General features: G+C 41.5%; 2 protein-coding genes across 4 annotated transcripts in view; both read right to left on the bottom strand.

Annotated features, from left to right (window-relative positions):
- Positions 1–1,160: 1,160 nt before the first annotated feature.
- On the bottom strand, positions 1,161–5,668 carry gpr184 (G protein-coupled receptor 184). The gene is made up of 2 exons (XM_071912148.2): positions 5,316–5,668; positions 1,161–2,761 (listed from the first exon to the last, which is right to left on the bottom strand). The coding sequence occupies exon 2, from the start codon at positions 2,701–2,703 to the stop codon at positions 1,669–1,671; it is 1,035 nt and encodes a 344-aa protein (XP_071768249.2). The 5' UTR covers positions 2,704–2,761; positions 5,316–5,668; the 3' UTR covers positions 1,161–1,668.
- Positions 5,669–16,454: 10,786 nt separating this feature from the next.
- Positions 16,455–27,966, bottom strand: part of prkd2 (protein kinase D2) — a 31,029-nt gene continuing 19,517 nt past the window's right edge. For 2 of the 3 annotated variants that reach the window (XM_071912127.2, XM_078284362.1), the window contains exons 2-19: positions 27,814–27,952; positions 27,023–27,154; positions 26,605–26,804; positions 25,763–25,946; positions 25,508–25,579; positions 25,290–25,307; positions 24,905–25,064; positions 24,079–24,190; positions 23,150–23,227; positions 22,634–22,952; positions 22,295–22,347; positions 22,118–22,190; positions 21,797–21,903; positions 20,387–20,548; positions 19,976–20,074; positions 19,344–19,611; positions 18,594–18,679; positions 16,455–18,395 (exon numbers count right to left, since the gene is read on the bottom strand). In XM_071912127.2, the coding sequence (XP_071768228.2) occupies positions 18,171–18,395; positions 18,594–18,679; positions 19,344–19,611; positions 19,976–20,074; positions 20,387–20,548; positions 21,797–21,903; positions 22,118–22,190; positions 22,295–22,347; positions 22,634–22,952; positions 23,150–23,227; positions 24,079–24,190; positions 24,905–25,064; positions 25,290–25,307; positions 25,508–25,579; positions 25,763–25,946; positions 26,605–26,804; positions 27,023–27,154; positions 27,814–27,952 (2,487 nt within the window). In that variant the 3' untranslated portion in view covers positions 16,455–18,170. The remainder of the gene's footprint in view (positions 18,396–18,593; positions 18,680–19,343; positions 19,612–19,975; positions 20,075–20,386; positions 20,549–21,796; positions 21,904–22,117; positions 22,191–22,294; positions 22,348–22,633; positions 22,953–23,149; positions 23,228–24,078; positions 24,191–24,904; positions 25,065–25,289; positions 25,308–25,507; positions 25,580–25,762; positions 25,947–26,604; positions 26,805–27,022; positions 27,155–27,813; positions 27,953–27,966) is intronic. The other variant, XM_071912128.2, reaches the window with a different exon arrangement.

Raw genomic sequence — 27,966 nt, forward strand, 5'->3', positions numbered from 1 at the left:
AAATATTTAACAGAAATATTTTACAGTAATTTATAGTGAATTTGTATGTATTTTTTTCTCTCTTTCCCTCTGTCGCTCTCCTAAACAAAGATTCCTGGCTTCTCTTTAAATATTTAACATGGATCTCTGAGCCAAGGTCAGCATTATGAACCTCTTATGATAAAGGACTGGCTGGATGAACCTTGACAACCTCAGGGTTAATACTGGTTATATGCCAAGCACTCAGCTGGTGGCATATTGATGTGCACTGCAAGGAGCACTATTGATGCCTGAGAGAGCCACTGTATGAATAATGGACCAAACATCCAACAAAGCAACAAGAGACCTAATGTTGTCAATTCTCTCTCTCTCTCTCTATCTCTATCTCTCTCTCTCTCTCTCTCTCTCTCTCTCTCTCGTCTTTCTGTCATATCTATCTATCTATCTATCTATCTATCTATCTAAAAAGGTCCTACAAATGAGCAATTATGCAAACGTGGATTGACTAACAACAGACTTTACTGTGTCTGCCTCTGGATCAAAGCAATTAAATGGGAAGGAGAGGGGAGAGAGAGGAAGAGAGGGAGGCCGTACGCATCCAAACACACACAAAGAAGATTCAGTAGTACGTACAGAAGTGTACACACACACCCACACACAACCCAAAAGACTGAAAATCCTGTGAATATTAAAAATCGTATTCTTCCGTCTTCTCACACATCCTGGTGAATATCAGTCATCATCATCAATTATGTGAAAACCCTGTATCTTATTGTGTATTTCCTGGCTTGACGTGAGAAACATTTTCAACACAAGAAAGAAAAGTCTAAACTCTTTCTCTCTCACACACCCACAGACACCCACAAACACCCACAGACACACACCCACACACACACACACACACACACACACAAACACGCACACACATACACACACACACACTCACCACTATGTCTCATGATTGCAACCTGTGCTCACCTGGCACTTCCGCAACGCACAGCTGTGCTGGTTTTATGATTAACCTGATGTGCAAAGACATAGTGACTAAGTGCTTGAATTAATGTATGGGCTTATCATTTCCCAGTTCCTCTGCTTCTCTGAAAACGTTTAACATGTCATTACAAAATGTAAAGTCCCCAGAGATTTTCTGCATGAATTCAACAGCAAGCAAAAATCCGAACAACTGTTCAAACCATTGGTTTATTTGGATTTAAATTCAACACGTTTCACAAAATCATGGACATGCAAAATACCGGTTGTTTTTGTCATGCTTTAGAGATAAATACACAATTAGCCACATAATCACAATCACAATCACAATATCCTCATATAGATCTGAGGGAAAACACAAGGGCTCTTCAATTCCGGCAGTGTCCAACCAGAACCAGAAGAGGCTGCCCTTGAGGAACTCATCAACAGGAGAGCATGAACCTGGGACAACAATCCAATTAAAGAGCTCTGAGATGCATGTTATACAACCCCTTCATCTTCAGTGTGCAGGATATGAGAAAAGAAACAGACAAAGGCAGCAGTCTGGCTCTCTCAAAAGACGCCTGATTGTCTATAGATGAAGGGTTGATGAGGGCATGTAAATACTGTAATACACTCACTCACTCACATATACACACACTCACACACATGAATAGTTCACATAACAATACGTTCACACACATGCATACAGCTTCCTCTTCATATTAAATTTGTATTTGGGTTCCTTCTGTTGTACGAGGTCAGAGGACAGCCCTGCTCTGTCTGTGTCCTTTTATGTCTCCTCCAACACAGTCTCACCTCCTCTTGCACTCCGTTGCTGACCAGCACGTACAGCACAGGATCCACCACACAGTTCAGACTGGACAGAGCCAGCGTGCATGAGAAGTAGAAGTGCATGGTTTGTTCAAACTTGCAGTAACTCCCTTGAGCTTCTATGTTCTCGCTGAGGTAGAAGGCGAGCGAGCGTGCCAGCAGGAGGATGTGGTACGGAGCATAGCAGAACGAGAAGATACCGATCACCCCGAAGGAGAGCAGGCGGACCTTCCTCTTGGCCTGGGCGCTCAGGCCGGGGCTCTGGCCCACAGTGGCCAGTACCTTCCAGTAGCTTACCCCCAGCACCAGCAGGGGCAGCAGGAATCCGATGCCCAGTCTCAGCAGGTTGAACAAGGCAACAGGCCTCTGGATGGGGTAGGTCTCATAGCAACGGTCATTGTCATTGTTGTCATCATGGGCGTCCGTAAGATTGTCATTGACCAGCACCAGGACGTGCAGCGCCACCACCAGAACCCAGACAGAGAGGCACTGCGCCCAGGCGTAGCGGGAGGTGCGGTGGGTCTTGGAGCGGAGCGGGAAGGTGACCACCAGGCAGCGGTCCACTGAGATGCAGCAGAGCAGGAAGATGCTGACGTACATGTTGGTGTAGTAGATGAAGCCGGCTATGCTGCAAGAGTGACGGCCGAGCTGCCAGTGGTGGTTGTGGCGGTAGTAATTGATCCAAAGGGGTATGGTGCAGATGAAGAGCAGGTCGGAGAGGGACAGATTGAGGAGGAAGATGCCCAGAACATTTTGGCTCCGCACTTGATGCAAGATGGGGCCCAGAGTCAGGACATTGAAGATCAAACCAAAGATAAAAGCCAGGATGTACACGCCCATCAGGAGATCGCTGATGTAGCTGTCGCCAATTTTCACACACATCATTTTAGTTGAGTTCATCTGTGATGCTGTGAAGTTCATTGTTGCTCCAGATTTGTTTGTCAGTTTCTTGGTTATAGCCCAGTCAAAGAAATTGCACCTGCAAGTGTAAAAACAATAGTTTTACAGTAACATTTTGTATAAATTGGCTCAGACTAAAAGTGACACAATTGAGATTAACTTACTCCCCCCTTAACTTAAAATATAGTGAAATTCTTAGTTCAAATATCATACTTTTTTTTTGCGTCCCCCTTCCTATTTCATGGTTCAGTGAGCTCAAGAGATGGATGAAATCATTTGGCTGTCCCCTCTGAAGTTGTTGAATTAGTTTGACTTCAATATGGTTTTGGGAATTGAAGTCTTTCCCCTGTAAAGAGCGGTCAAGGCTTAGTCATGCTCCCTGAAGATAACAATTTGCACCCACGGTTCTAATGGGAACCAAGATTGTCAAATTCTCTCCTTACTGCCTCAAAAAAACATGTTATCCATTCATGGCTGTAGTTTTCCTAAATGTAGCGTATTAACTGCTCTGTCCTGTTTTTACAGAAACTGAGAGCAACAGGGAGCTAATGCCTTGTTTCAGATAAATAAGATGTGGAAAGTTCCGCTTCCCCCTCCTTGCTGATTACATTATTTTATGTTAATGCTGCTTTCATGAAATTGTGTATAAAATTGTCACACTTATGGCACGGCATGGTCTAAAACTGAGTGGCAGGCAGGGGCAGCACAGACTATGAGTCACAAAGTGAGCATTTACATTTTGCTGTAATCAATGCTTAATATAACTGAAACCTAATTTATCTGTGCAATATGCATTTGTGAGTCTATGGGGACAAAACAACCCACTGGCAGACACAATGAGTTAATCAGAACAGGGTGAATAGGGCATCTCTCCCAGACAAGTGGGATTTAGATGTTTACTGTGGTGTGGAGAATGAGTAATGTGATCTTCACACATTATGTGAATTTATCACATTAATTCCTTCCATGATTCACACTGTAGATGCATGGTCAGAGCCAATCCATCGTAGAGCTGTGGGTGTGATTCCTGCCTGTTAGACAGCTATATCCTGGGTATTAGTCTGTTTCACTCCCAGTTTAAACTGTTATGGGGATGAAACGGCACATAGCTGCTCCAAAAAAGTTTGCCAGCACGGCTAAATGTCATCACATTTTGTGCCATGAGTAATAATAAAGCCACCTGTAGATCCCCTAAATCACTTCCTACAAAGGCAAAATATGATCATCACTTCCTTTTATGTAAAATGAAGAGTGCCCCAAATAGCTTTTTAGTTTTTATAGGGGGATTTTATTGGTGTCAATTTCCATCGCTATCTCTGAGATTTCTGCGTCAGGAAATTAAACCTCTGTTCTGTATCTCTATGGCTATTTTTCTATGTCTCAGTGAGATTCTTTGATATTAGTTTCTTTTCTGTTTTGTTCTATCAGGCTTGGCTGTGGTCTGTTTATAGGAGCAGGAAGCGCCTAATGCCATTAACGTCTGGGCAGAGATAAGCTATCCCATCCAAATTCAATAATGGAGAAGCCATTTAGAGTCAGAGCATAGCCTCCTCAAGTGAATGATAATGTGTGTGTGTGTGTGTGTGCGCGCGCGCACGTGCGTGTGTGTGTGTGTGTGTGTGTGTGTGTAATTAAGTGGATTTTTCATAAAGCTTTAAAATAATGTAGACTGGGCAGCTATAAGGTCTTTTTCATTAAAACGGTCTGAAGGGAAAAATTCTGCAGCAAAACCTGACACATTTTAGAAAATTATTCATAGACTGTTGGTTTGTCATCAGTCTGGCTGGTATGACTAACTGCAGGCTGGTCTTCCCGTGTTACTAACAATATATCAATGTGTTTTTTTTTTCCTCCAGCCAGGTTTTTGAGGTTTCATCTTTCCATGTGTTTATTCATTAATCAAATGCCGTTGACACTTCCATTAATCACATAATCGCAAGTAAACACAGGCATACTTTGCTCTGCTGGTCCAAGCTTCAGTCAGTCCTCTCTTACATCTGAGCCAAGTATGTGTTTATTAATATGAGGCCGGGGTAAGCCTGGTTGATATTACACTGCCTTATCACCAATAAGACTTCAACAAGAGCAAAATTTCAGCCTCTCTTTTCAAGGAGTATGGGTGCTGCCTTCCTGCCAAATCTACTCTTTGAATCTACAAAATTGAATGATGTATGTTTCTACTAGGTTCACTCCCTAATACCAAGGCTATGCTTCAATAGTGTCATAGTCCTCCTGTACATTTCTGTGAATTCCCACTATTTTTCATCTCAAGCAACCCTCTGCTGCATTCCCAGCCTGTTGTGGCAACAGCCAGTGGGAGTAGGTAACCGCTGAAAACATTCAAGCCTGCTGAGAATCAATTGCTCATTTCTAGTGACTTATTTTTGTGAGACTGACTCATACAGCCGCAGGCAAGCCATCTTTCCCTTGACAGCAGTCCAATTGGGATAAAAGAAAGACTAAGAAAGAAAGTTTGCTCTAATTAACATATTTATTTTTTAAGCCTTACTTGCCAGGAAACTTCACCTTTTAACCTTTTCATCCATATTTTTTCTAAGTATTTGAGGCTTGTAAAAAAATACAGTTTTCAAGACGTCATCATGCTACCAGAATTGTTATTGATATGTCCTCACCTGTTATGTTTGGGAAAGGGTGTGTCTTGAATGTGAAAGTTTGTCCAAAGTGGGTGAAGAATTTCAGACACATTCCAGATTGGTCTCAAGCCTGGGAGAGGTCCATCCAGAGAGTCAGAGGACGAACTTCAGAAGAGCCTCTTCAGTGCCGCTGACTTGCAGCCAAGCCACTGCAGTCCCACATGACGCTCTGAAATGAAATACTACACAGGATAATTATCAGCCAGTACGAGAACTATAGACTGCACGTGGTTTTTATGTGTCTCGTCTGACTTCTGCTTTGGTTGAGATGACCCGCCGCTGAAAGCCCCGCAGTTTAAATGTCAGCAAACCAGAGAGAAACCCAGACAAAGAGAGAGATGGGGAGAGAGAAAGAGATAAAGTACAAGAGGGGAAGACACACACGTAGGAGGAGGGAGGTTAGGCTTTGCACACGTGCGAGGAGGAAATGGACTTCAGGGGTGGGGAGAGACAGCAGGCTGCGGTGTAACAGACGCGATGCAGATGTGAATACTCCGGAGAGAGAAAAAACAACCCCCGGATCACCTCTCACTGTCACCATCGCTATGTTTCGCTAGCAGGGAAGCTGAAACTCTGTGGTGCACGCAATCAGAAAACATGCCACAACGGTGATTTCCCACTTTTCAGTTTCAAATCGGTTTACAACTTTTTTCACGCTGTTACACGTCAGAATAAAGCTCTTTCACACAGTTCCTTTTTAAATTTGCATCTTTCTCTCCGTCATCCAATCTCCTTTGACATAGAGTTGGGCTGTTCACAACTACACATATGACTCTGTGGTAGAGAAGTGAAAGAACAAGTAGTGCAAGCTTCACTCCTTTCACTGCCAAAGCAGTAAGAGCGGTTAAGAAGTTCGCTGACATTGATTTACACATGTTGAGCTTTGCACCAGGCAGTGGCATGCAGCATCTGGTTATCAGGTCCTGTGGCCAGAGCTGCACAGTTAGTATCCAAGGATCTGTTTATGAAAGAGAATCTGAGGTCCAGGCCTACAGCCACTATTCACTGATCTGTTAGTGTGTTGAGTAAACATTTACACCAGCTGTGGATGTTGTGTATTTTCCTATGAGCGAGAATGCATACCTGTGGCTCAAAATCTCTCAGTTGCATTAAGAGGAAGAGAGATGAAGAGGATAAGGAAGGCAGCTTAGAGACAGGAAATGCTTAATCATTTGTGCCTGAGAGAATTGAAACAAAGTGCTTCACAGGAGATAAAATAAATGTAAAATCACAGAAAAACATTAGAACAGATAAATAAAACAACAATCATGCAATTATAAGACTATACTAAAATAAAGTGAATAAAATTAATTGGCAAGTCTTTTTTTCGAATAATGTCTAAATTTGGTTAAACAACAAAAATATTGTGGAACAGAAGCAGATTAGTGACTTGTCATTCATGTGTATGTGTATGTGTATGTGTGTGTGTGTGTGTGTGTGTGTGTGTGTGTGTGCGTGCGTGCGTGCATGCATTTTTTGTTCGCATGCCATTTCAGTTCCGTTTAGAGATACTAGAAGGTGACGGTGTTTTGGTCACAGCACATTTATGTGTTTTTTATGTGTGTATCTGGAAACATTTTACAGTGGCTTCATTCCAGTATATTAAAGGGTTTAACTAAGCGCTCAGTTAAAATCTGCCTAATATCTAATGCACTTAATCCACTCCTTTCTTTCTGGACCCGACCCAATAAGAATCAAACCCCACTAAGCTGCTTCACCCATTGATTTTCCTAGGAACACAGAAGAGATATTGTTGTTGTAAACACTGGGAGGAGGCCATGAAACCCTGGGGCAGAACATTTGTGTGCTCAGTGTCTCTGCCATGAGAGGATTAAAATATATCTGACTTTGTTCTGTGATTTGTTATCATTTTTCCAATTTCAGTGTAATGTAAATGTATTCAACTATGTTCCTGAGGTTTACTATCTTGGTGTTATCGTTTTATCAGATTTTACAACTCTGTTAGCATTGCTAGCTGTCAGTAACTACAGAACAGTAACCCAAAAAGCAAACATTACCTTAATGCCAATGCCTTATCTTAGCTGTCTTTTGCTTAGATACGTACAAAGATAGAGCTACAGATGTTTAGCTCTGCAGCTGTCAAGCTATCATGCTTGCTGCATGGTTTGACACTTGCTGACCTCGGCTAAGCCACGTTGCATTTATGGCAACATTAGCTAACTGCCTGGACGGTGGTCATATTTAGAAACACTAAGTTTGATCAGTATTGCGTCCTTTTCTGATTGTTACGTAATCACATAATAACACTTAAGAATTGGGGTTTGGCTAGATAAAATTAAGGGAAGTGAACACACTATTATTCTCATAATGCATACTGCACCCACATAAATTAGGGCCAAATAAAATCTGCCCACCTAAATGGTCCATTAATGACTCATTCTTAGCCGATCACTTACTTATAGTCCAAGTTGGTCTATTCTATGCATATCTGAAGATGACTGGAACCTTATAATACAGAAATTCAGGGGTGTGTCGTCTCCTAAAGCACTGTGCTAGAACACGCAGACCTTAGCTTTCTTCCGCCAATGAAAAACAAAGAACAGGTGATGTCCTGCTTATTTCCTTGGGAGAAAAAGAAAATATTTGATTGTAGGCCTGCTTTGGCAATTGAATCTCCCGCTCCAGGTCTGCATCTACAGAAATGTCACAAATCTATAACAATGACACAGTATAAAATTATAAAAACATCACATAACAAAACAAACTATACCATCTTTACAGGTGTGCTTAAGTGTGATAAGTAGGATTTCAAACTCCACTGAATACTTTTTCATAGAGTTTTAGTCATTATCCATTTCTGCAAAGGCAAACTGCTGTGATGTGAGTTGTGGTGTACCTTTTGGTGTTGCCTCTGTTTGAAAAACAGAATTGCTCTGCAATTTTCTGTCATTTCGTCAAATACAACAAAGTTATTGTATTTTGAAATGCAGTACGCCTGAGTGCAAGGGCAAACCCCCGAGCAGCTGGCAGAGCCTTTTAATGTGCTTAAATACCAAACTACGAGTCACTGGTTCTACAATCGCAAGGGATGATGAGGAAGCTACAATAACAATTTGTGATCACGTCACTTTTTTTACAGACTAAACACAATATGATGTTTGGGGATGTAATAATGCACTAGTATTCCATCAATATGCAAGGTATCTCCTTTATCGCTCTTGTATTTTGCATGGAATTCATTATTGATGTATTGTATGTATCGAGGGCTTGGAGCCAAAGGGGCGTAAGTGCGTTATAGTAGATTTTACAGGAGAGCCAAAACAAATTTTGATCAAACTTGGATCAGCTGCCGTTACCACATACTAAGCACAATATTTTAACTTTTTGTGTTATCAGATTGAGCATTACTATAAAAACAATACTGCTACAGTTTAAGTTGAATTATATTTGTTAACTTTTTTAAAAATGGCAAAAGAGTGAAATACGCCTTTTTGGCACAAACATTGTCCCAATACAGCCATGCAGAATATGGGCGTATGTAAGTAAACAATTGTAAAACACATTCATTTTAATACAAATCTAGCAATTACACTTCAATCAACACTGAAATATAAAACAAGATCAGAATGAATATCTTTATCTTGAAGTAATGCTCAGCAACTTTCACCAAGGCCTTTAAAATTGTCGGCTACATGGAACATATCAAATTGATTGATACATTTTTTCTGTTAAAAACTTTTAATAAACCTTTTAATAAACCTCTATAGAAATAAGAAACTACTTTTGATTCTAAACTACTAGGTTTTTTTTCTTTTGCTAGTATAATACATTTTTGTATGTGTCCCAGGACACATCACTTATTGATGTGTCCTGGGACACATTCAAAGACCTGTAAAACTCCTCATAAAACTGAGGGATAACTTCAGCTACCAGCAGTCTTACTATCAGAGCTCATCTTGACCAGTTCACACTTCTAACATTATAAAATAACATTTTGAATCTATAGGCCTAAGTATTTCATGGGAATATTAACATATTTACATTCATCTAATATTGACCTAGAATATTAATTAGGTTATGAATAGGATACTAAAAATGATGTGATCATGCTGCCATGCTAGCATTACTTACGTCAGCATGCATTTTGAGTTGACCTAAGTGCTGTTAGAATCCTCTACCCACAATGCTTGTTCAGTGTCAAAAGTGGGGTTTTGCTTGGTGTCAAAAGGGCGTAAGTGTAGTTACGCCCTTTTGGCAGCAAACAAAACCCTACCTTTACTGTTACGGCTTTCAGTTTTTGTTTAATTAAAACTTATGGGTCATGATATCAGTTGTGTCCTTTTGGCACTGAAAAGATCTCACTGAGACCTTTCAATTGATATATAATACTCATATTTGCCCAAAATCGCAATTACTTGGGCTCCAAGCCCTCGGTATGTTGAAAGCAAAGAAAACTTTGTGAACATGGTCAGCTATCAACATTTGTGTTCTACATTTCTTTGTGAAACAGTATTAGCTTAATTTAAGATTGTTTTAGGGTAATATGTTTCTTTTATCAACACCTTTCAACTAATTGTCAATGATCAAAATTTTGTTTGGCCTGCTGTGTGGAAAATAGTGTAGGCTGATCAAGGTAACTTCAAGGTTTATGAATGATGAAGGTGAACGATGCCGATGAATGATGAACGATGCCGATGTGGATTTTGATTCACATTAACGCTCATATTTGATTTAATAAATGAGGCCCTTGAGCTATTTTAGAGGAGGGCACCTGAACTCATTAATTAATGTGTAACTTGTAAATAAAGTTCATCTTGGCTTCTATTTGGAAATAATCTTAATATCACATTGATGAAAACCAAGTACACTATCTCATAATGAATTGTGAGCCACCAGCTCACATTCAGTGTATGCAAGCCATTTCAACATATTTCTCTCTTCTGACTGACTGCACAAATCTGATTAGTGCTAAATATATTATTGTAAGGTGTGTGGACAGTCTTGCTATATGGAGGACAGAGGCGGCCACAATTAGACATAAATGAATAAATCTTTTAATAAATAGGGCGACACTGTCACCTTGCAGCAAGAAGGACCTGGGTTCGATTCCTGGCCCTGGTCCTAGTGTGCAGTATGCATGTTCTCCCTGTGTTTGTGTGGTTTTCGCCAGGTGCTCTGGTTTCCAGTAACACTAACAATAACCTGACCCCATTTCTAATAACCCAAACATCAACCTTGTTGAAACCAGTGTGACCTGATTTCCTCCCACAGTCCAAAGACATGCAGGTCAGGTCTCTTGGAGACTCTAAATTGCCCATAGGTATGAATATGAGTTTGTCTGTCTATCTGTGTTAGGCCTATGATGGACAGGTGACCTGTCCAGGGTGCCTCCCTGCCTTCCACCCAGTGCATGCTGGGATAGTCTCCAGCCCCCCGTGACCCTGAACAGGAATAAATGGGTAAAGAAAATTAATGAATGTTATTAAGCATAAAAATAAATGAATGTATAAAATAATATACAGAGATTTTTGTCAATAATTAAATGAAAAAATACAAGCAAAACAATAATTCATAAATTTCCTACTCTTTTATTTTAGTGTTTATTTGTTTCTGTACAGCTAAACCTGACACAACTCCATCTAAGTTTGACAAAGTACAGCTAAACCTGACGCAAGTCCAGCTAAATCTGACAAAGTACATCTACGAATGGCAAAAAATAAACACAATAACAAAGTTTGGGTATAACGTCTGGATCTGCATCATCTCAAACTCAGTCAGTATCATCATTGTCGTCATCAAGGTCATCATAGGGAACAACACCCAGGGACATAGGCACCGTCTCGGTCACCAAGGATAACAACTACCACTGGAGGTGAGGAGGAAGAGGCGAGGACCACAAAGGACACCGATATGGCCCAGCCGCACCCATACACACAGCAGGCAAACTCATTTGCTTACTCTCACTCACACAAAGACACACACTAGCATGAATGAGCAGGTGCACACAGGAAAACCAGGGCACACAAACTGGATTCCCATCAGCAGGAACCTAAACTAGTGTTAACCAACTAGTCTCACTCTATAAAGACAGTGAGTCACTCCCAGTAATTGTGGTTGGCCAATGGTAATGAACTGACTCCAAATAACTGTTCACAGAAACATGCAACTTCTTGACATGACGGGTTCAGATAGTCAATAATCAAAGTTATTACATACACTCCCCACCCCAACCCCATTATCTACTTGCACCCCAATCCTGTCCATCCATGCAGTTACATTGTATGTCTTAGGGAGAGGTCTGCTCTTCCTAATATCAACCTTCAAAGAGCATAGTCATTCAGAAGAAGTATCCATTTCTATCTGCTCAGGTTCCAATATACTGCCTGCATTATAACAGTATATAGAACTTATATACAGGCTATCTCTCAGGACATGCTATTCACTGTAGCAAAATAAACTGACTGTTGACTAAAGAGAGATGAGTGAACACAATAGAAGCAATTTTCAGCATTACATTACAGTTTTTCATAATTGCTTACACACATTTTCTGAAACTAGGGCTCATTTTCTCAAAACTCTAAACACAAAACACAAAACCACTAACACAAAATGCAAAACTCACACACAACCATCAAATGAATACATCTTTCTAACAACCGACTACACACTGATGTGCTCAACGGAAAACACTATTGTGAATATCTCATCAGTAGGCTTATGCCTTTTGCATTTTCAGAGTTAGACTTATGCACAGTAGCCTGTTGTAAAAGACTGTTACAGTATACAGTAATATAGTAACACACAAATACTTTATTTCAATCAAAAATACTTTATTTCAACACTTGAATGTGTTGGATATGTGAAGTGCTCTACATACAAAACACAATGCAGTAGGATAAAAACAGAAAAATGGCTTTTCTGTAAAAAAATAAAAAAATAAAAATTGAAAAACTGAAAAAGGATTACAGTAAAAAAAAAATGAGGCTGTTCTAGCCAGTTGTTAATATAATGTTTTAAATTGTAACTCCACTTAGTCTAGAACTATATGTACAACTGTTCTGCGAGCTAATAAGTAAAGTTCAGCTGCCCTTATCAGACTTCCTGCAAAGGTCCAACCACACCTTCTTTGTATGATATCAGGCACAGTTGTGCAGAAACCTCCTCCAAAGTTCGAAAAACTAAGGAGCCAACCTCTGTGTCGGGAGCAGCTGGCAGCAGACTTAAGTTATTGATTATTGTCTCTACACAGAAAAGCAGGTAATCATTGTTGTCCTCTGCAGTAGTAGCCAAATCTCTGGATATTGCAACATTAAAAAAAAATGAGGCTGCATCCTGCCTCCTATTTGGGTCAGACACCGCATCTACATCACAAGCCATGCTCACAGTCGTCTCTCAGTTCTGCAGAAAGATCTACAGTAAAAACATGATGTGATTGGCTAGGGTACAAGAATATTTCTATTTTTCAATATGAAATGACACATTACTGTAACATTGGCCAACCATCACTGAGTAGCACAGGCCTGCTGATGTGTAGGACTACTACTACTACTACTACTACTACTACAATATGCTACAGTATAAAGAACAGCAGCATGGTGTAGAGTTTAGGCTACTTGCCAGTTCTCATTTCTGAATGTCTGGATGATGGAAGCAGCAGTGAAGCTCAGGTTGGTCTGGACTCTCTGCCCAGCCTCCCTCATGCTCAACCCATGTGGACCACATGGTGAACCAAAGTGACCCGGATCTCATCTGAGATAACTGTTCTCCTTGCTCTTCTTTGTCCTCATCCTCCTCTTACTGTCACTCCTCTTCCTCTTACATTGGTTTCCATTGTTCTCAAAAACAAGAGAGCTCACCTGTGGCCTTTTTTATAGTGCTAAAGCTCTGATTTCTGAGTGAACAATTTAGATATTAGTGTTTATATGTGTGATGAGTAGATGTTGCCAATTGGTAAATGAATTTAAGCATTTGGGACAGGTGTGCTTCCAAATGAACACATGTGATTTTAGTTTTTGAATGTTGTGCCTAATGTAGAGAATGAGAGAAAACTACACATTACTGTGTGTAGTGTTTTGCAAAAAGTGTGATAGAGAATTGCAAACTGAGTGAAAAGCTGAAAATGTGCTTGTAGGTTTGCAGACTTGGTTTAGGGATTTGATACATGAGTTTCAGGTTTTAGTGGTTGTGTCCCAAGTTCCAGTTTTAGTGTGTAAACAATTGTGAAAAACTGTAACAGACATTGTGGCTAATGTGGTGTAAACCGTCTGCAACAAGTAGAAACATTTAAGCTGACAGTTTCCTGTCTGGCCATGGCAGGAAATAAACATTTCCCACTGGACACCAAAGTCTGATGCTAGGACCTCTTTAAAGTCAAAGGGACACATTTAATCACACTGCTTTCACACGTGTCATGTAACTCATAAAGACTGATTGCATGCATTGTGAAAATGACCACAATTACTGCAGTTTTCGCTGTCATCAAAGCAATGCTTCCAGTTGTCACTAAAAGACATGCATTTATGGGAATGCATTTGGAAATAAAGACCAAGTCTGTGCCTCAGTAATTACCAGCACTGAGGAAGTATTTTATCACTGTAAAACCATCCGTCACTGGGGAGAGAGGAGCCGGCCTTTAGTACAACGAAGAGAGGGACTGATTCCAGTCACCACATAAAATGACACTAAAAACAAATTGTTCATATTCTTTTCTTAAGGGAGCCAGTTGTTAATATAATGTTTTAAATTGTAACTCCACTTAGTCTAGAACTATATGTACAACTGTTCTGCGAGCTAATAAGTAAAGTTCAGCTGCCCTTATCAGACTTCCTGCAAAGGTCCAACCACACCTTCTTTGTATGATATCAGGCACAGTTGTGCAGAAACCTCCTCCAAAGTTCGAAAAACTAAGGAGCCAACCTCTGTGTCGGGAGCAGCTGGCAGCAGACTTAAGTTATTGATTATTGTCTCTACACAGAAAAGCAGGTAATCATTGTTGTCCTCTGCAGTAGTAGCCAAATCTCTGGATATTGCAACATTAATCACCACAGCAACTGGCCTGCTCAGTTGGTAGTGGGCAATTTGGCCACCTGATTGTAAAGTTATGTCGATAATTATTTTTTGTATTCATTCATTTCTAATTATGGCTGATTCTGTCTTCCATATAACTAAACTCGTATTAAACTAAACTCATATTATTAGAGAATCGGACTTAGTTGCCCTGGAGTGTAAATACAGACAAAAAGTCAATACAGACAATATAGACAAAAGTCTATAAAAAATTCTACAATAAATTTACAACCTCATACTCCTTTCCAGAGCAATCGGTTTGACAGAAAGTAATGTGTCTATTAAAATTGTTCAATTAATGGTCATCAATGTAAGTATCAATGGAAACATAGCAGACATCAGGAGTTTAAGACAAGTAACAAGGTTGGAGATTCTAGGGATATGTCAAAAATATAACTAAATATAAATACATAAATGAACAGAAATGTACTGTCTTATTGTTGTCCTGCTGAATAACATACCATACCATAGTCTGAGGTTTTATTTTTCCCAGAAATATAACCCCTTTAAAATACACTCAATGAAGTCTATAAATGAATTGATCTGTATATATAAGACGTGAACGATGCATTTGTTTCTTGAAATCTTCAATCTCTCATGCATTTCTTCAGCCAAATCCACTTCCGCTCCAAAAAACATGCCACTACTTTTATACACAATTCCATCAGAATTCCATTGGTTGTTGCCTAACTCTGAGAAAATTACCTTTTTTTCAGCCTACACTTTATTAATATCGATCACTTGTCAACAACCTGAGACAAATATGAATTTCTCCTGCTGACTATAATCAGTTGGCTGTGGGTGTATGGCTTCTGCTCCCAAGCAGAGGTGCAGTCTGAGCCAGACTCTTTGCTTTAATAACCGAAGAGAGATGAGCACTGGGAGGTCTCAGAGGTTTGGATGACAAAACACTGGCTATGGAAAAAGTAATCAGTTAGCTCTGTCGGTCTTACACACATTCAGGAATATAATCAAGCTGGATGCCAAGATGAATCAATAAAACTTCAATGTTAATATTTCACTTCTTATTAAGCATATTTTTTTTGTCTTAATGTCACTTTAACATCTAGCAAATCTATATACAATTGTTAACTCAGTGTGCATGCTTGTTTGTGTGAGTGAAGTTTATATCAGAAAACCTGCCATCCATGGAGGACATTTAAAAAAAAAAAAAAAACTGCAACAATCCATGTAGCCAGTTGCCATGGCAGCTGAAAGCCTGGGCATATTCTCATATAGGGAGCACCTATCATCTTTAAAAATCCTCACTCAGTCCAAATTGGACACTTCTCTGCCTTCCAAAGGAAACTCCCATTTGTCAAATCCTCTTCCTCTTTGGAAGAATTGGATAAATAATTCTTTTAGAACAATTGGTTGAAGCCCAATATAGTATAATGGCTGGTGCCAGGTACAGGTCTTTCTGTATGATGGCCCTTTTTCTTTCCTTACTAACATCGAGCGGAGGCTATCTTCCACCAGATACTTGTTGTACTTAGTCGATGGCCAAGGAAAGTGTATGGTGACAAACCTGCACACAAAGAGAGAAAGAGAGAGGGAGAGAGAGAGAGAGAGAGAGAGAGAGAGACGGCGTATTATTTGGCACCATTTGGCAATGGTAATGGGAGTGTCGGAGGAGGAAGAGAGGTACTCTTTCAGTCGGAGCAGTCTCATCGCCAAATGGAAACTATCCACTATCTCCGCCCCTACAGCCCATATACTCTTTACATACCACTCAGTGTGTGAGGTGTAACTTAAAAAATACTCTCCAGTAATCCATGTTGCATGCATCCATATTAGGAGAGCCTGTTAGACAAGGATTAGCCCTAATGGCAGAACATCTAAACAGCAGCTACAGCAGAATATCAATAAGAAGCTGCTCTTTGTCAGAGAGGCACAAAGCAACATTCTGTCAAACTATGGAAAAATAATCAATTGCTGCAGTGTAAGTGGTCCTCATTCTTTTGTTGTGTGTGTGTGTGTGTGTGTGTGTGTGTGTGTGTTATTCAATCGGTGTCTTTCACCATGTGTGAGAGCAAACTTGCTTCTTTAATAGTTAACAGTTGAGAAAAGGCAATTTGTCTGTATACAGTATGAATGACAAGCTTGGTATTTATGTAGTGCATCATTATCCATGATTGTTCCATTTTGTGTGTCATCTCTGTTTCCTCTGGGAGCCAGATGAAAAAATAATTGGCTACATGACTAACAACAATGTATGGATGATTAATGCAACATATGAAACAACCCAGACAAAAAAAGAAATATTGTTCAAGGTCTGTATTGTCTGTTACAAAGGCTAGGATCATTCTTCCATATGTTGTACATAATCTACACATATTTGACACTACATAAACATCAGGTTACACATGTGTATAATAGGCCATCATAACTATGTTTTATATTGTATCTAGATAAATCTACTTCACAGAAACATGCAACTTCTTGACATGACGGGTTCAGATAGTCAATAATCAAAGTTATTACATACACTCCCCACCCCAACCCCATTATCTACTTGCACCCCAATCCCGTCCTTCCATGCAGTTACATTGTATGTCATAGGGAGAGGTCTGCTCTTCCTAATATCAACCTTCAAAGAGCATAGTCATTCAAAAGAAGTATCCATTTCTATCTGCACAAGTGTCAATATGCTGCCCGCATTATAGCAGTATATAGAACTTATATACACTCTCAGGACATGCTATTCACCGTAGAAAAATAAACTGACTGTTGACTAAAGAGATGAGTGAGAGTGGTTGACTGAACACAATAGAAGCAATTTTCACCATTACATTAACAGACATTGTGGCTAATGTGGTGTAAACCGTCTCCAACAAGTAGAAACATTTAAGCTGACAGTTTCCTGTCAGGCCATGACAGGAAATAAACATTTCCCACTGGACACCAAAGTCTGACGCTAGGACCTCTTTAAAGTCAAAGTGACACATTTAATCACACTGCTTTCACACGTGTCATGTAACTCATAAAGACTGATTGTATGCATTGTGAAAATGACCACAATTACTGCAGTTTTCACTGTCATCAAAGCAATGCTTCCAGTTGTCACTAAAAGACATGCATTTATGGGAATGCATTTGGAAATAAAGACCAAGTCTGTGCCTCAGTAATTACCAGCGCTGAGGAAGTATTTTATCACTGTAAAACCATCCGTCACTGGGGAGAGAGGAGCCGGCCTTTAGTACAACGAAGAGAGGGACTGATTCCAGTCACCACAAAAAATGACACTAAAAACAAATTGTTCATATTCTTTTCTTAAGGGAGCCAGTTGTTAATATAATGTTTTAAATTGTAACTCCACTTAGTCTAGAAAACATACAGATACACACACACACTCACACACACACACACACACACAGGCACACACCACATTTTTATCTTAATCCCTCTTGTTGAGGTGATTTGGGATTTGCTGCTTCTCCTAAGCCCTTTGCTGTGAGAGGAGAAGAAAATGCATTTTTGCTCCTGTGAGGAACATTTTGAGTTTTTTAGTTTGACTCTAAAGACTCCCTAGGTCAATTGTATGCAGGATGTGGAATAGAGAGGTGCAGTCTCCATCAGGCCAAGAGTTGAACGGTTGTAAAGATTGAAAAGGACCAATAAGAGATGGGGGGGGAGGATGAGAGGGAGATTTTGCTGGAGGAGAGGAATTGGATTTGTTGCTCTAAAATTAGGCACCGTCAGTCTAAACAGCTGGACAACTCTCTTTCAGGCTCTACATCCACCCCACCCCGTCCCTCTCCTTATTCCAAGTCCAAGTCCAAGTCTCCCTGGCCAGACCCCTGCTTCTCAGAGGATGCTGACCCTCTCAGTGAGGCCTTGCATGTCTGCATCCTCCCCGGCCTCCTCTTCGTCAGAGGCTGGTGCAGGCGGAGGGGGCACCAGGTGAGGAGGGTATGGCAGGGTATGGTCGCGCGCAAACAGTTGCCAGCGGCTGTCGTCACTCTCGTGGGTGATGTAACGCTCGCCGAGCTTTGTTTCCAACTCTCGTAGGTCCAGCCATGTCTGATAGTCCTGAGAGATGAGAGACGGGAATACACAGAGGGATGGGATTTCAGTTAGGAGCTTCGGAATTAGATCAAGGCCAGAATGGCTCTCAATAAGTTTACGGTACATCATCCAGTAATGGTTTTAGCTCTTTTGTTGTGTGTGTGTGTGTGTGTGTGTGTGTGTGTGTGTGTGTGTGTGTGTGTGTGTGTGTGTGTGTGTTACCTGTAAGTAGGCATGGCTGAGACTCTTGTCCACACTGTAGCGTTTCCTCATCTTAACTTGCAGCAGGTTGTTGATCAAGTCAATCGCTGGCAACAGAAAAGATCAGTCATTAACCAATAAGACAATATACTGTATTATCCACCATATTTAACAGAACACAGTTAATTAAATGCAAAGTTCTGACCTAGCAACTGATTAGTTCAATGGTGCCATGCCAACAGCCTCTTAATACTATATTGCTCATTGCTGTGGTAGAATGAGACACAAAGCAATGCACAAGAAAACTGTTTGGGTTTAAAATGACTGCAGTCCCATGATAAAAAAATGCTTTTCATTTCTATGGTTAATAAGTTAATAATTAACCATATAGTAGTCATTTCATTTTCATTTATTTATTTTGTCTTATCAAGTGTCTACACTGTCTTTAGTGCAATTTATGGTTGCATAACATAACATATTCTATTGATTGTGTGTGTAAATGCTGATGATGTGGAGTATGATGAAAGCATGCAGCAATAATTCAGTAACCAATTTACTAAATAAGCTCATGGTATATTGAATTTTTAACACAGCTAGGGCAGTTGCCAAATAATGACACTAATTTCAATTTTCAATGGCTTGTCATGGTTTATCAGATCAATGTTAGCCCTCCTCATTTATTTCCCCCCCTCCCCTCCGACTCTATGTTTCTCTAAGGCATACAAAATAAAGGATGAAATTCTGCTCTCATCCCTCCGCTCCTGTGTTTACCATCACTGGAGATCTGTTTCCAGGGGTTGGGAGGGTACATGAAGGCCGCGTTGTGGATCTGGTCATTGATATCTTCATCCTCATTAAATGGGAATGTTCCACTGAGGCTGACGTACATAATGACACCCACTGACCACATGTCCAGCGAGCGGTTATAGCCCTGGTTCAACAGAACCTCCGGGGCCAGGTAGGCCGGCGTGCCGACCACCGAGCGACGGAACGACTTCTCACCGATGATACGGGCGAAGCCAAAATCACACAGTTTCACCTATAGGCAGAGAGAAGGAGGCAGTGAGGAAGGGACACAATATGGTGCAATGGGTGCAATATTGATTGAATGATGAGGAGATGTGGTGAAATACAGAGAGGGCATTTAAGGGAATGACTGAGAAAGGGATGAGATGAGGACAGGATGTACAGGGTTAGTGGTAACACACAGCAAGAAGTGATTCAAGCTGGAAAGAGAGAGTAATGACAGAGAGGGATTTGAGGCTAGAGTGAATAAATAAAAGTGATGAAAGATATCTGAGTGATTGCACAGACAAAGTGTGAAGAAATGAGTGCTGCATATGAGAGGTTTCGATGTGTGTGCGTGTGTGTGTGTTTGTGTGTGTGTGTGTGTGTGTGTGTACCTGAGGGAAGGGTTCTGCAGAGGCCAGCAACACATTCTCAGGTTTCAGATCACAGTGAACAATATTCTTAAAGTGCAGATGTCTCAGAGCTGCTAGAATCTACACACACACACACACACACACACACACACACACACACACACACACACACACACAGACAGACAGGATATGGATTAGGCTCCTGCCATCAGAAAACCGCATACGAAAACACGTTAAAATGATGACGCATTAAATATGTATGATGACGCACAGACACAATTAGTCAAACGAGGCATTGAAAAACACCAACAGACAACACCACATTAAGATAATAACCGCAGTTGTCATTATCAGTAGTGCAGATACGCACCCTTTATGTTGGAGCAAACACACACACACAAACAAATCCCCTCTGTGTCGGGGCACACACACCTGTGTGATGAGGAACTTGGTGAGCCTCTCAGGCAGCCTGCCTTTCTCACTAGAGAGGATCATCTCCAGCATGTCCCCATGCAGCTTCTCCATCACCACAAACACTTTCTCTGGGGTCTCAAACATGCACTCCAGGTTCACAATGCCCAGGTGACGTAAACTCTGAGTGAGGGATTGGAGCGGGTGAGAGGGAGAGAAGGAGAGAGGGCATTGCGGAGAAGGAGAAAAGAGAGATGGATGGTTTGGAAAAGGGTGGGTGAAAGAGCGAGAGAGAGAGGCAGCGGGGGAAATGGGTGATCAAGAGAAAGATTGACAAAGTGAAAGTGAGAATTGAAAGAGTAGATTAAATGGTGTGGAAAAAAAGGAACAGAGTGACGCAGAGGGCGAGGGGGATGGGGTAAAGAAAAAGAGAACAGAGAGTAAGAAAAGGACGGTAAACCACAGGAGAGGAATGTGAAAAGCAAAAGGGAGAACAGAAAATAGATTATTTCATAGTTACGGCAAGAACATACTATAAAATGGAGTCTTAAAGGCTGTTCATAGTTCTCTTTTTTCAAATCACATTTACCCTATTTACCCTTGTTTTAACTTATTTCACTTAAAACCTGGTCAGGTTGGCAACAGCCTCTTAGTCTGGCAAGCCATGTTACTTATCGCTGAACTCAATGCCCTCAAGGCAGAAGCCTTGCCCTGATGGCTGGGTATTCCCTGATGCTTGTCACAGTCTAAGGCTCTACATGTAGAGACACTACCTCTGTCTCCATCTGCTGGGTGACAATATACTGTACATTTAAAAGTGGTTAGGGCTAGGTTTAGGTTTAGGTGTGGGTTTAGGTTTGGGTTTGGGGTTAGGGTTAATTTGCCAAATATCATACACAAAATAAAATGAGGAGAGTTTGGTCAAGTTGTACTATGGTTGCCATATTGCTACCTCTTCTTTAGAGTTGTTGCCCTAACATTGTCCCATTAAAATGTCCCACAGAGTCAGACACAGACTTATCTGTTTCTGAGAAGCAACCACAGAGAAAAAATTGTACTGCTAACTTTCTTTAAGGCAATGGCTATGAATACACTTGACTGATGCAGGAATATTTTGAATGTTGATCAAAATGGGAATGTTGAGTGTGCAAAGTGAACACAAACTTTATCAATGTCAATATGATTGCCAGTGTATGAATGAATGTCAGCATTTTTCATGTATGTACCAATATAATTAAATATAATTAACAATACTAACATCCAATAAAAAGTGTGAAACTCGTTGCTTTTTGTAGCACTTCTTACCATATCAGCATTACTATGTATGGGTAAAGTAAATCCTATACAGATGAGGTTGGTGAGGAAGCTGAAGAGAAATGTCTATTTCACCATCTATGTGGTGTGTGTGCACGCATGTGCATGTGTGTTTACCTGCAGTATGGCCACCTCATTTCTCAGCTGGCTCTCCTGCTTAGTGGGGAAGCGAAGTTTGTCGATCACTTTGACTGCTACGTCTCGCCCTGTCTTCCGGTGCTTACCTGACAGAGCGAGAGAGGGAAAGATGAGTACGTTTTCTCCCTGTTTCTTGATGTACATTATCAGTTTTTGTTGTTTTTGTTGTTTTCTTGTTTCCTGTAAAGCACTTAAACCTGTTAAAAGTACTCTCTATATAAACTTTACTTGGCTCGACTTGATTTGAAATATCATTTAATTTAAAGCTCAAACAACATCACTGGCCATAATATTACATACCTCCATACACCACTCCAAATTGTCCAGATCCCAGGACCTCATCGGCAAAAATTTGGTATACCATACCAATATCCTGCCGGAGAGAGATATGATATGGAATCATCATCATCATCATCATCATCCTCAATACTATCAACATATTCTATAATTCAGTGATAAAATGGACTACAAACTTACCACATTCTCCTGGATTTGACTGTTGGACACAGAAATGCTGACTGAGGCTTGTCCTGAAAATACAGCACCAGCAACAACATGCAGGTTATATTATGGTGAGTTCCACATCTTGTATGAGTTATTCGGCACAGCTTGTCTACTAATAAATCTTTCAGCGCACACGTATTCCACTCTCCAGCACTGAAAAAGAACTGAGATCTTTACCCAACCTTTGGTCAACATACCAAACCGATGTATCCTTCTACAAATCTACAGCTACAGTGTAACCCGTAATAAATGAACGTGATCAATAAAAAACGCATTGACTATATTTGACTGCATGTAATGCTCTGAACTTACGGTGAGGTGTGTTCCCCTCAGCAGGGGGCGCGTCCTGGAAGATGACTGGCATGAGGGCCTGGCGGATGGCGCTCTCCCATGCCTTGGCCACTTCGCGCCCCACACCGCTGTTGGGCGCCACCTGGCTGGGGGAGGGAGGGGTGAGGGGGGGGCCCTGGGGGTTGCTGGGGGACAGGGAGGGGAGGGTGTTGGGGTCCTCCCCGACAAAGTAGCGCATGGTGCCTGTGATGAGCTCAAAGCAATGGGGGCTTGTGCCCGGCGGGACAAGAGTGAAGTCGCCGGCAGGACGCACCTCCAGAATCTCAGACAGAGGGATTTCCTACAGGAGGGAGGACAGGCGGCAAAGCAATAAGAACTGTTGTTGAGGGTTTAGACATCAAATAAATGATATCAAACCAGCTTTATTGTGGAGTTATACTGTATTATACAGTATTTTTTTTTATTGTTTATACCATAGCATGCCATAGCTGACACGCAGCCTACTGTACAGTGACACACGCTGTAAGCTGTACTTACCTTATAGTACTTGTTGGAGGTGTTGTTCTGGAAAAGGATGATGCACTTACAGTCCAGTCGCCAGTAGTGCCTCTTTCTCTGTCGGGGGTTGGGGTGAGGTGGGGGTGAGGGGGACAACAAGGGCAAGGCATGAATTTGAGGGAGGGATGGGGAGAGGACAGAGGGTGAGGAATTGGGGGACAGATCAGGGGCATAGTTCAGGGGTCAACATGGATTCATTTCAGATGTTGTTCAGCTGAGGTCCAGAGAAGAGCGGTCAGATGAGAAGAAGGATGAGCAGGAGCACAAGCTGTAAGATGAGAATCAAGGGAAGGTGGGAACATAGAGAAAGGGGAAAAAGAGACAGAGAGAGAGAGAGAGAGAGAGAGAGAGAGAGAGGGAGTTAGTGAGGACAGACCAAGAAAGGAAAAACAAGCAAGAACCAGACTAGGGAGGCAGAGACGTTTCTTAGGGGTGAGGTCAAATAAACAGAACGCTTTAGAGAGAATGAAAACGGAGAGACTTGGCTTTTAGTTTGAATTCAACACACATACAACATAAAAGATAAAAGGAAGGAATAAAGTGCATACAGGCAGAGACCAAATGATCAAGGTCACAGATGTCCAGGTAAAAGAAAGTGATAAATAAGGTGGTGAAGAAGTGGTGGACAGACAAAATAGACTGACTGATGACCAGACTGTCCTCTGGGTCTGTGCCATTGGAAAGCAAACAAAACAAACTGCATTCAGTGAGTCATAGAAAAGAAAAATGCAGAAGGATACAAAACAGTGCTGTTCATGCATCTAGAACAAAATGTCTGAAGATCTGTATGATCAGCTCCTAAGCCATCCTCAAAGAGACTCTTAGAGAGAGTTATAGAGGTTATCTAGAAGGGCAGGGCAAGATAACCTGACAGAGAATAGCATGGGAATTCTGGGTAGTGTTTTTACCAGTGTGTCCTTATTGCTGTAGTGAACCATCCATCCTTCCTTGATAGCTGTACTGGAACGACGGGTTGTCTGTCTCACCGACTGCACCACCCTCATTAACGGGATGTAAACACTGGGAGAAAGAGAGGAATCAGGGGGTTAGGGGGTATAACGTGTGTGTGTGTGTGTGTGTGTGTGTGTGGTTGCAATCTTCTCTAATGAAAAATATCACAGTAACATTCCTACAGGAACTTATGGTGTCTCTACTCAATAGTGAATTTATAGTGACCTTATCATAATTTATGGTATTTTCTATCTCCTATGGTATTCCTATAATATTCCTATATTATATTGCTGTTGTGCTGTAATAGACTGCAGAAAAACTTCCATCTTAACAAGTCATTTAGTCTCATATTCCTTCAAATCTTATTTTTCTTTAAAATTCTGCCAATGGGGTGAGATAGCGCCACTCGTTTCCAATGCAGTTTCACTTGTTTTTTTCACTTGGAATTTTCTAGAAATTAGTGTCAATATCTTGAAACAAGTCAGAATAAGGCAGATCACTGCACTACTATCAAGAAAATGACACTTGATTCTACAAAATTCTTGAAACAAGTTGATTTGCATTGGAAATAAGTGAAATGATCAAACCCCAGATTTTTTTCACTTGTTTTAAGAAGATTGCAATTTTTGGACTCAATAATAGACTAAATAAGTTGTTATGATTTTTTGCAGTGTATCTGTGTTTTTTTTTTCCATAAGGGCACGTACAATGTTTGTTAGTATACATGCCTGTACACACATATGTAACCGCACTTGTGTAAATGGTTTTGCGGGTGTGTCTTACCTCTGGTCCCCGCTGGCCCCGTCCTGGTTGCTGTCAGGAGAGAAGGACCCAGGGATGCTGCAGGCCTCGTCCGAGTCGTCCATAGAAGATTTGTCCGAGGCGTCGTACTCGCTGCTGAAGTCCATGGGCACCTCGGGGTCTACACTGGGACTCAACATGTCTAGGGCGAGAGAGAGAGAGAGAGGGGAGCGGGGGAGAGGAGGGGTTGAGCACAGCCAGATTTAAAATGACTGTGTCTGAAATTGCTGTGTGGTTGCTGTGAAATAATTTCGCTACTGCTATGACTACTACTAAGACTACTATTAGTTGGCTACAACAGGGAGGAATAGCAAAAATGCATTACATTACATGCATTGATACAGTATGTATGACTGACAACACTTACCGCTGTTACTTCTGTTGTCTGAGAAGATAAAAAATTGTGAGTGCCGGTAAGTTTCAGTCTTGTTAAATAATGGGCTGTATCATGTAAGCTTATGAAAAATAACCTACTACTGGCAATGGAAACATGCTCAATGAGAAATGATACTTTTATCAAATGCATGCAGGGTTAACAGAGTCATGCACACAGTGAAATGATGGCAGATTCATATGTTCTCCTACCTCCGATGGTCTCCCCGAGGCAGTCGTTGGGAACCTTGTACACACAGCGTTTATGGCAGTTGAACTTGCAGTCTGAGAGGGATAAACAGCAATTTATTCTGACTCCATTAATACATGTAATCTCATTCATCTAACTGGGCATCCAGAAAATTGCACATTATTCTCACTGTCTCATTCTCTCTTTTTCTCTCTCTGTCTCTCTCTCTCTCACACACACACATACAAACACAGTTGAATGCATTCCCATGTGCTCACCTTTGCACTGTAGGCCCTGCCTGAATAGCCCTCGAAGAAGCCTCTTGCAGTACTGGCACACCGTGGGCCGTGTGTACGAGTGGACAGCGAACGTGTGGGGCACCTTCACCTTGCTCATCAGGATCTTGTCCAGATGAACCGGTCGGCCCGTGTAGAAGCGCCGGGCCTCACTGGGGGTCCGTGGCTAGCGGGACAGAGCGGAGACAAAAAAACAAAAGGTATGGTGTTTACAGAGCAGAATTCAACTGAAGGATTTTGTCCATGTGGTGAATAAAACACTGGGTAAACTACGGCCCCCATTCAGCAAGGCAAATAACCACCAAACTAAATAAAACATTTTCTGAAAGTAGTAATTTAGGTTTTTTTCATGAAGACCCTATTCCTATATAACTTACATCAGTTTGATATGAATTGCTATGATGTGCACTGCATGTACAAAATACTAGGGACACTTTCCTGACATTGAGTTGCAGCCACTTTTGCAGAATCCACATCTCAGGTTAAAAAAAACCCTCTGTAACTCATCTGCTTCTCTTTACATCTCCTTCTTTATGATTTGTATAGATTTAATAAGGGAAATCAATAAGGGATAGTGGGGTTTACCTTAATTTACCTCATCAGTGTACTTCATGAAAAGAGGAGGTTTCCCTGATATTTTGTACATTCAGTGTTTAAAGATTTATGTCAGCCTAAAAAGGTGAGCAAACTAACTTTAGATGGGTTTACCCTCGACCACATCTCTGTTTGTGATGTGTGATGAAATAACTGCGGTCCCTTGGCATAGCCATAGTGACCATAATGACCTAAAACAGGTTTATGAGAGCTGACGAGGACACCAGTACCATTTGTGTGTGTGAGCGGATGAGGCTGACGTCCTCTGCGCAGGTGGAGGATGTCCCCACACTGCTTAGTGACTCAGTGGTGGAGAGACGCAGGGACTGGCTGCTGGTCAGCGACGTGGTGGACAGCCGGCGTTTGCGAGCTCCGCTACAGTTGTTTGGGATGCTGAATGCGCAGCGCTTATGGTAGTTCAGTCCACATCCTGCAGGGGGAGTCATGGAACCAGGGAGCAAGAGAGAGAGAGAGAGAGAGAGAGAGAGAGAGAGAGAGAGAGAGAGAGAGAGAGAGAGAGAGAGGACATTTAGTTAGTGAGCTTCACAATTCATTTCTCTTTATTCATTCACTTCAATTCATGGACCATGTGTGAAGCCATAAACCCTGTCTATTGTGATTCACTCCTCATCTCTCTGCCTTCCTCACCGTCACATTTGAGCCCTTGTCTGACGAGTCCGAACAGCATCTCTCCGCAGTGGTCGCAGAAGGCCGGGGCCCGGTACGAGTGCACATTGAGCGCATGGGGCCGGATCTGGAAATCTTCAAAAGTGGCTGCCGCTATATAACAGATAACAGAGGTAGAGCATGGTCACAGTGGCTGTCAACATACAATACATCACCCTTTCAACTGAGGTTTTGAAAATCACATAAAAGAGGAGACCGTAACTGAACAGAATAAAGGATGGAGCAGGAGCGATAGAGGAAAAGGTGGAAAAACAGGATGGGAAAAAAATGGATTTTCATAGTGATAGGGGAACATTAAAGTTTGAAACAATGAAAGAATGAATGAAGCCATGGGAAGGATATAACCTAAAATAAGATAATCATAGAAGGATGAAGGGATGGTAAAAGAAAGAAGAGGGCAGAAAGGACAGTACCGAGTTCAAGAGGTCTTCCTTGTGTGGGAGAGAATAACAACAGCAATGAAAGGAAGATGGAGGAGCGGAAAGTAGCAGGAGCATGGAAAGTAGGGGAAAGGCGGTAAAAGCCATTTAAGAATTTGATAGGGCCTTCTTATATTCTTATGGCCCTAGATGGAGAGGAGAGGAGAGGAGAGGAGAGGAGAGGAGGGGAGGGGAGGGGAGGGGAGGGGAGAGGAGAGGAGAGGAGAGGAGAGGAGAGGAGAGGAGAGGAGAGGAGAGGAGAGGAGAGGAGAGGAGAGGAGAAGAGAGGAGGGGAGGGGAGAGGAGAGGAGAGGAGATAAAGCTGATACTTACCAGAGAGCACCACCTCCACCAGATCTCCCTCCTGGATGTCACTGGCAGCTTTAACCAGCTGGAGGATGTTGTTGGTGGATGTGTCATGCTTGAAGAGCAAAATCTTGTCATAAATGCCATAGAAGCCGCACTCTGGGAACTGGAACATAAAAA

The sequence above is a fragment of the Centroberyx gerrardi genome, chromosome 6 (assembly GCF_048128805.1).
Source record: "Centroberyx gerrardi isolate f3 chromosome 6, fCenGer3.hap1.cur.20231027, whole genome shotgun sequence".
NCBI lineage: Eukaryota > Metazoa > Chordata > Actinopteri > Beryciformes > Berycidae > Centroberyx > Centroberyx gerrardi.

Coding starts and splice junctions, on each gene's coding strand:
- gpr184 (XM_071912148.2), bottom strand. CDS start 2,703: ATGAACTTCACAGCATCACAGATGAACTCAACTAAAATGATGTGTGTG.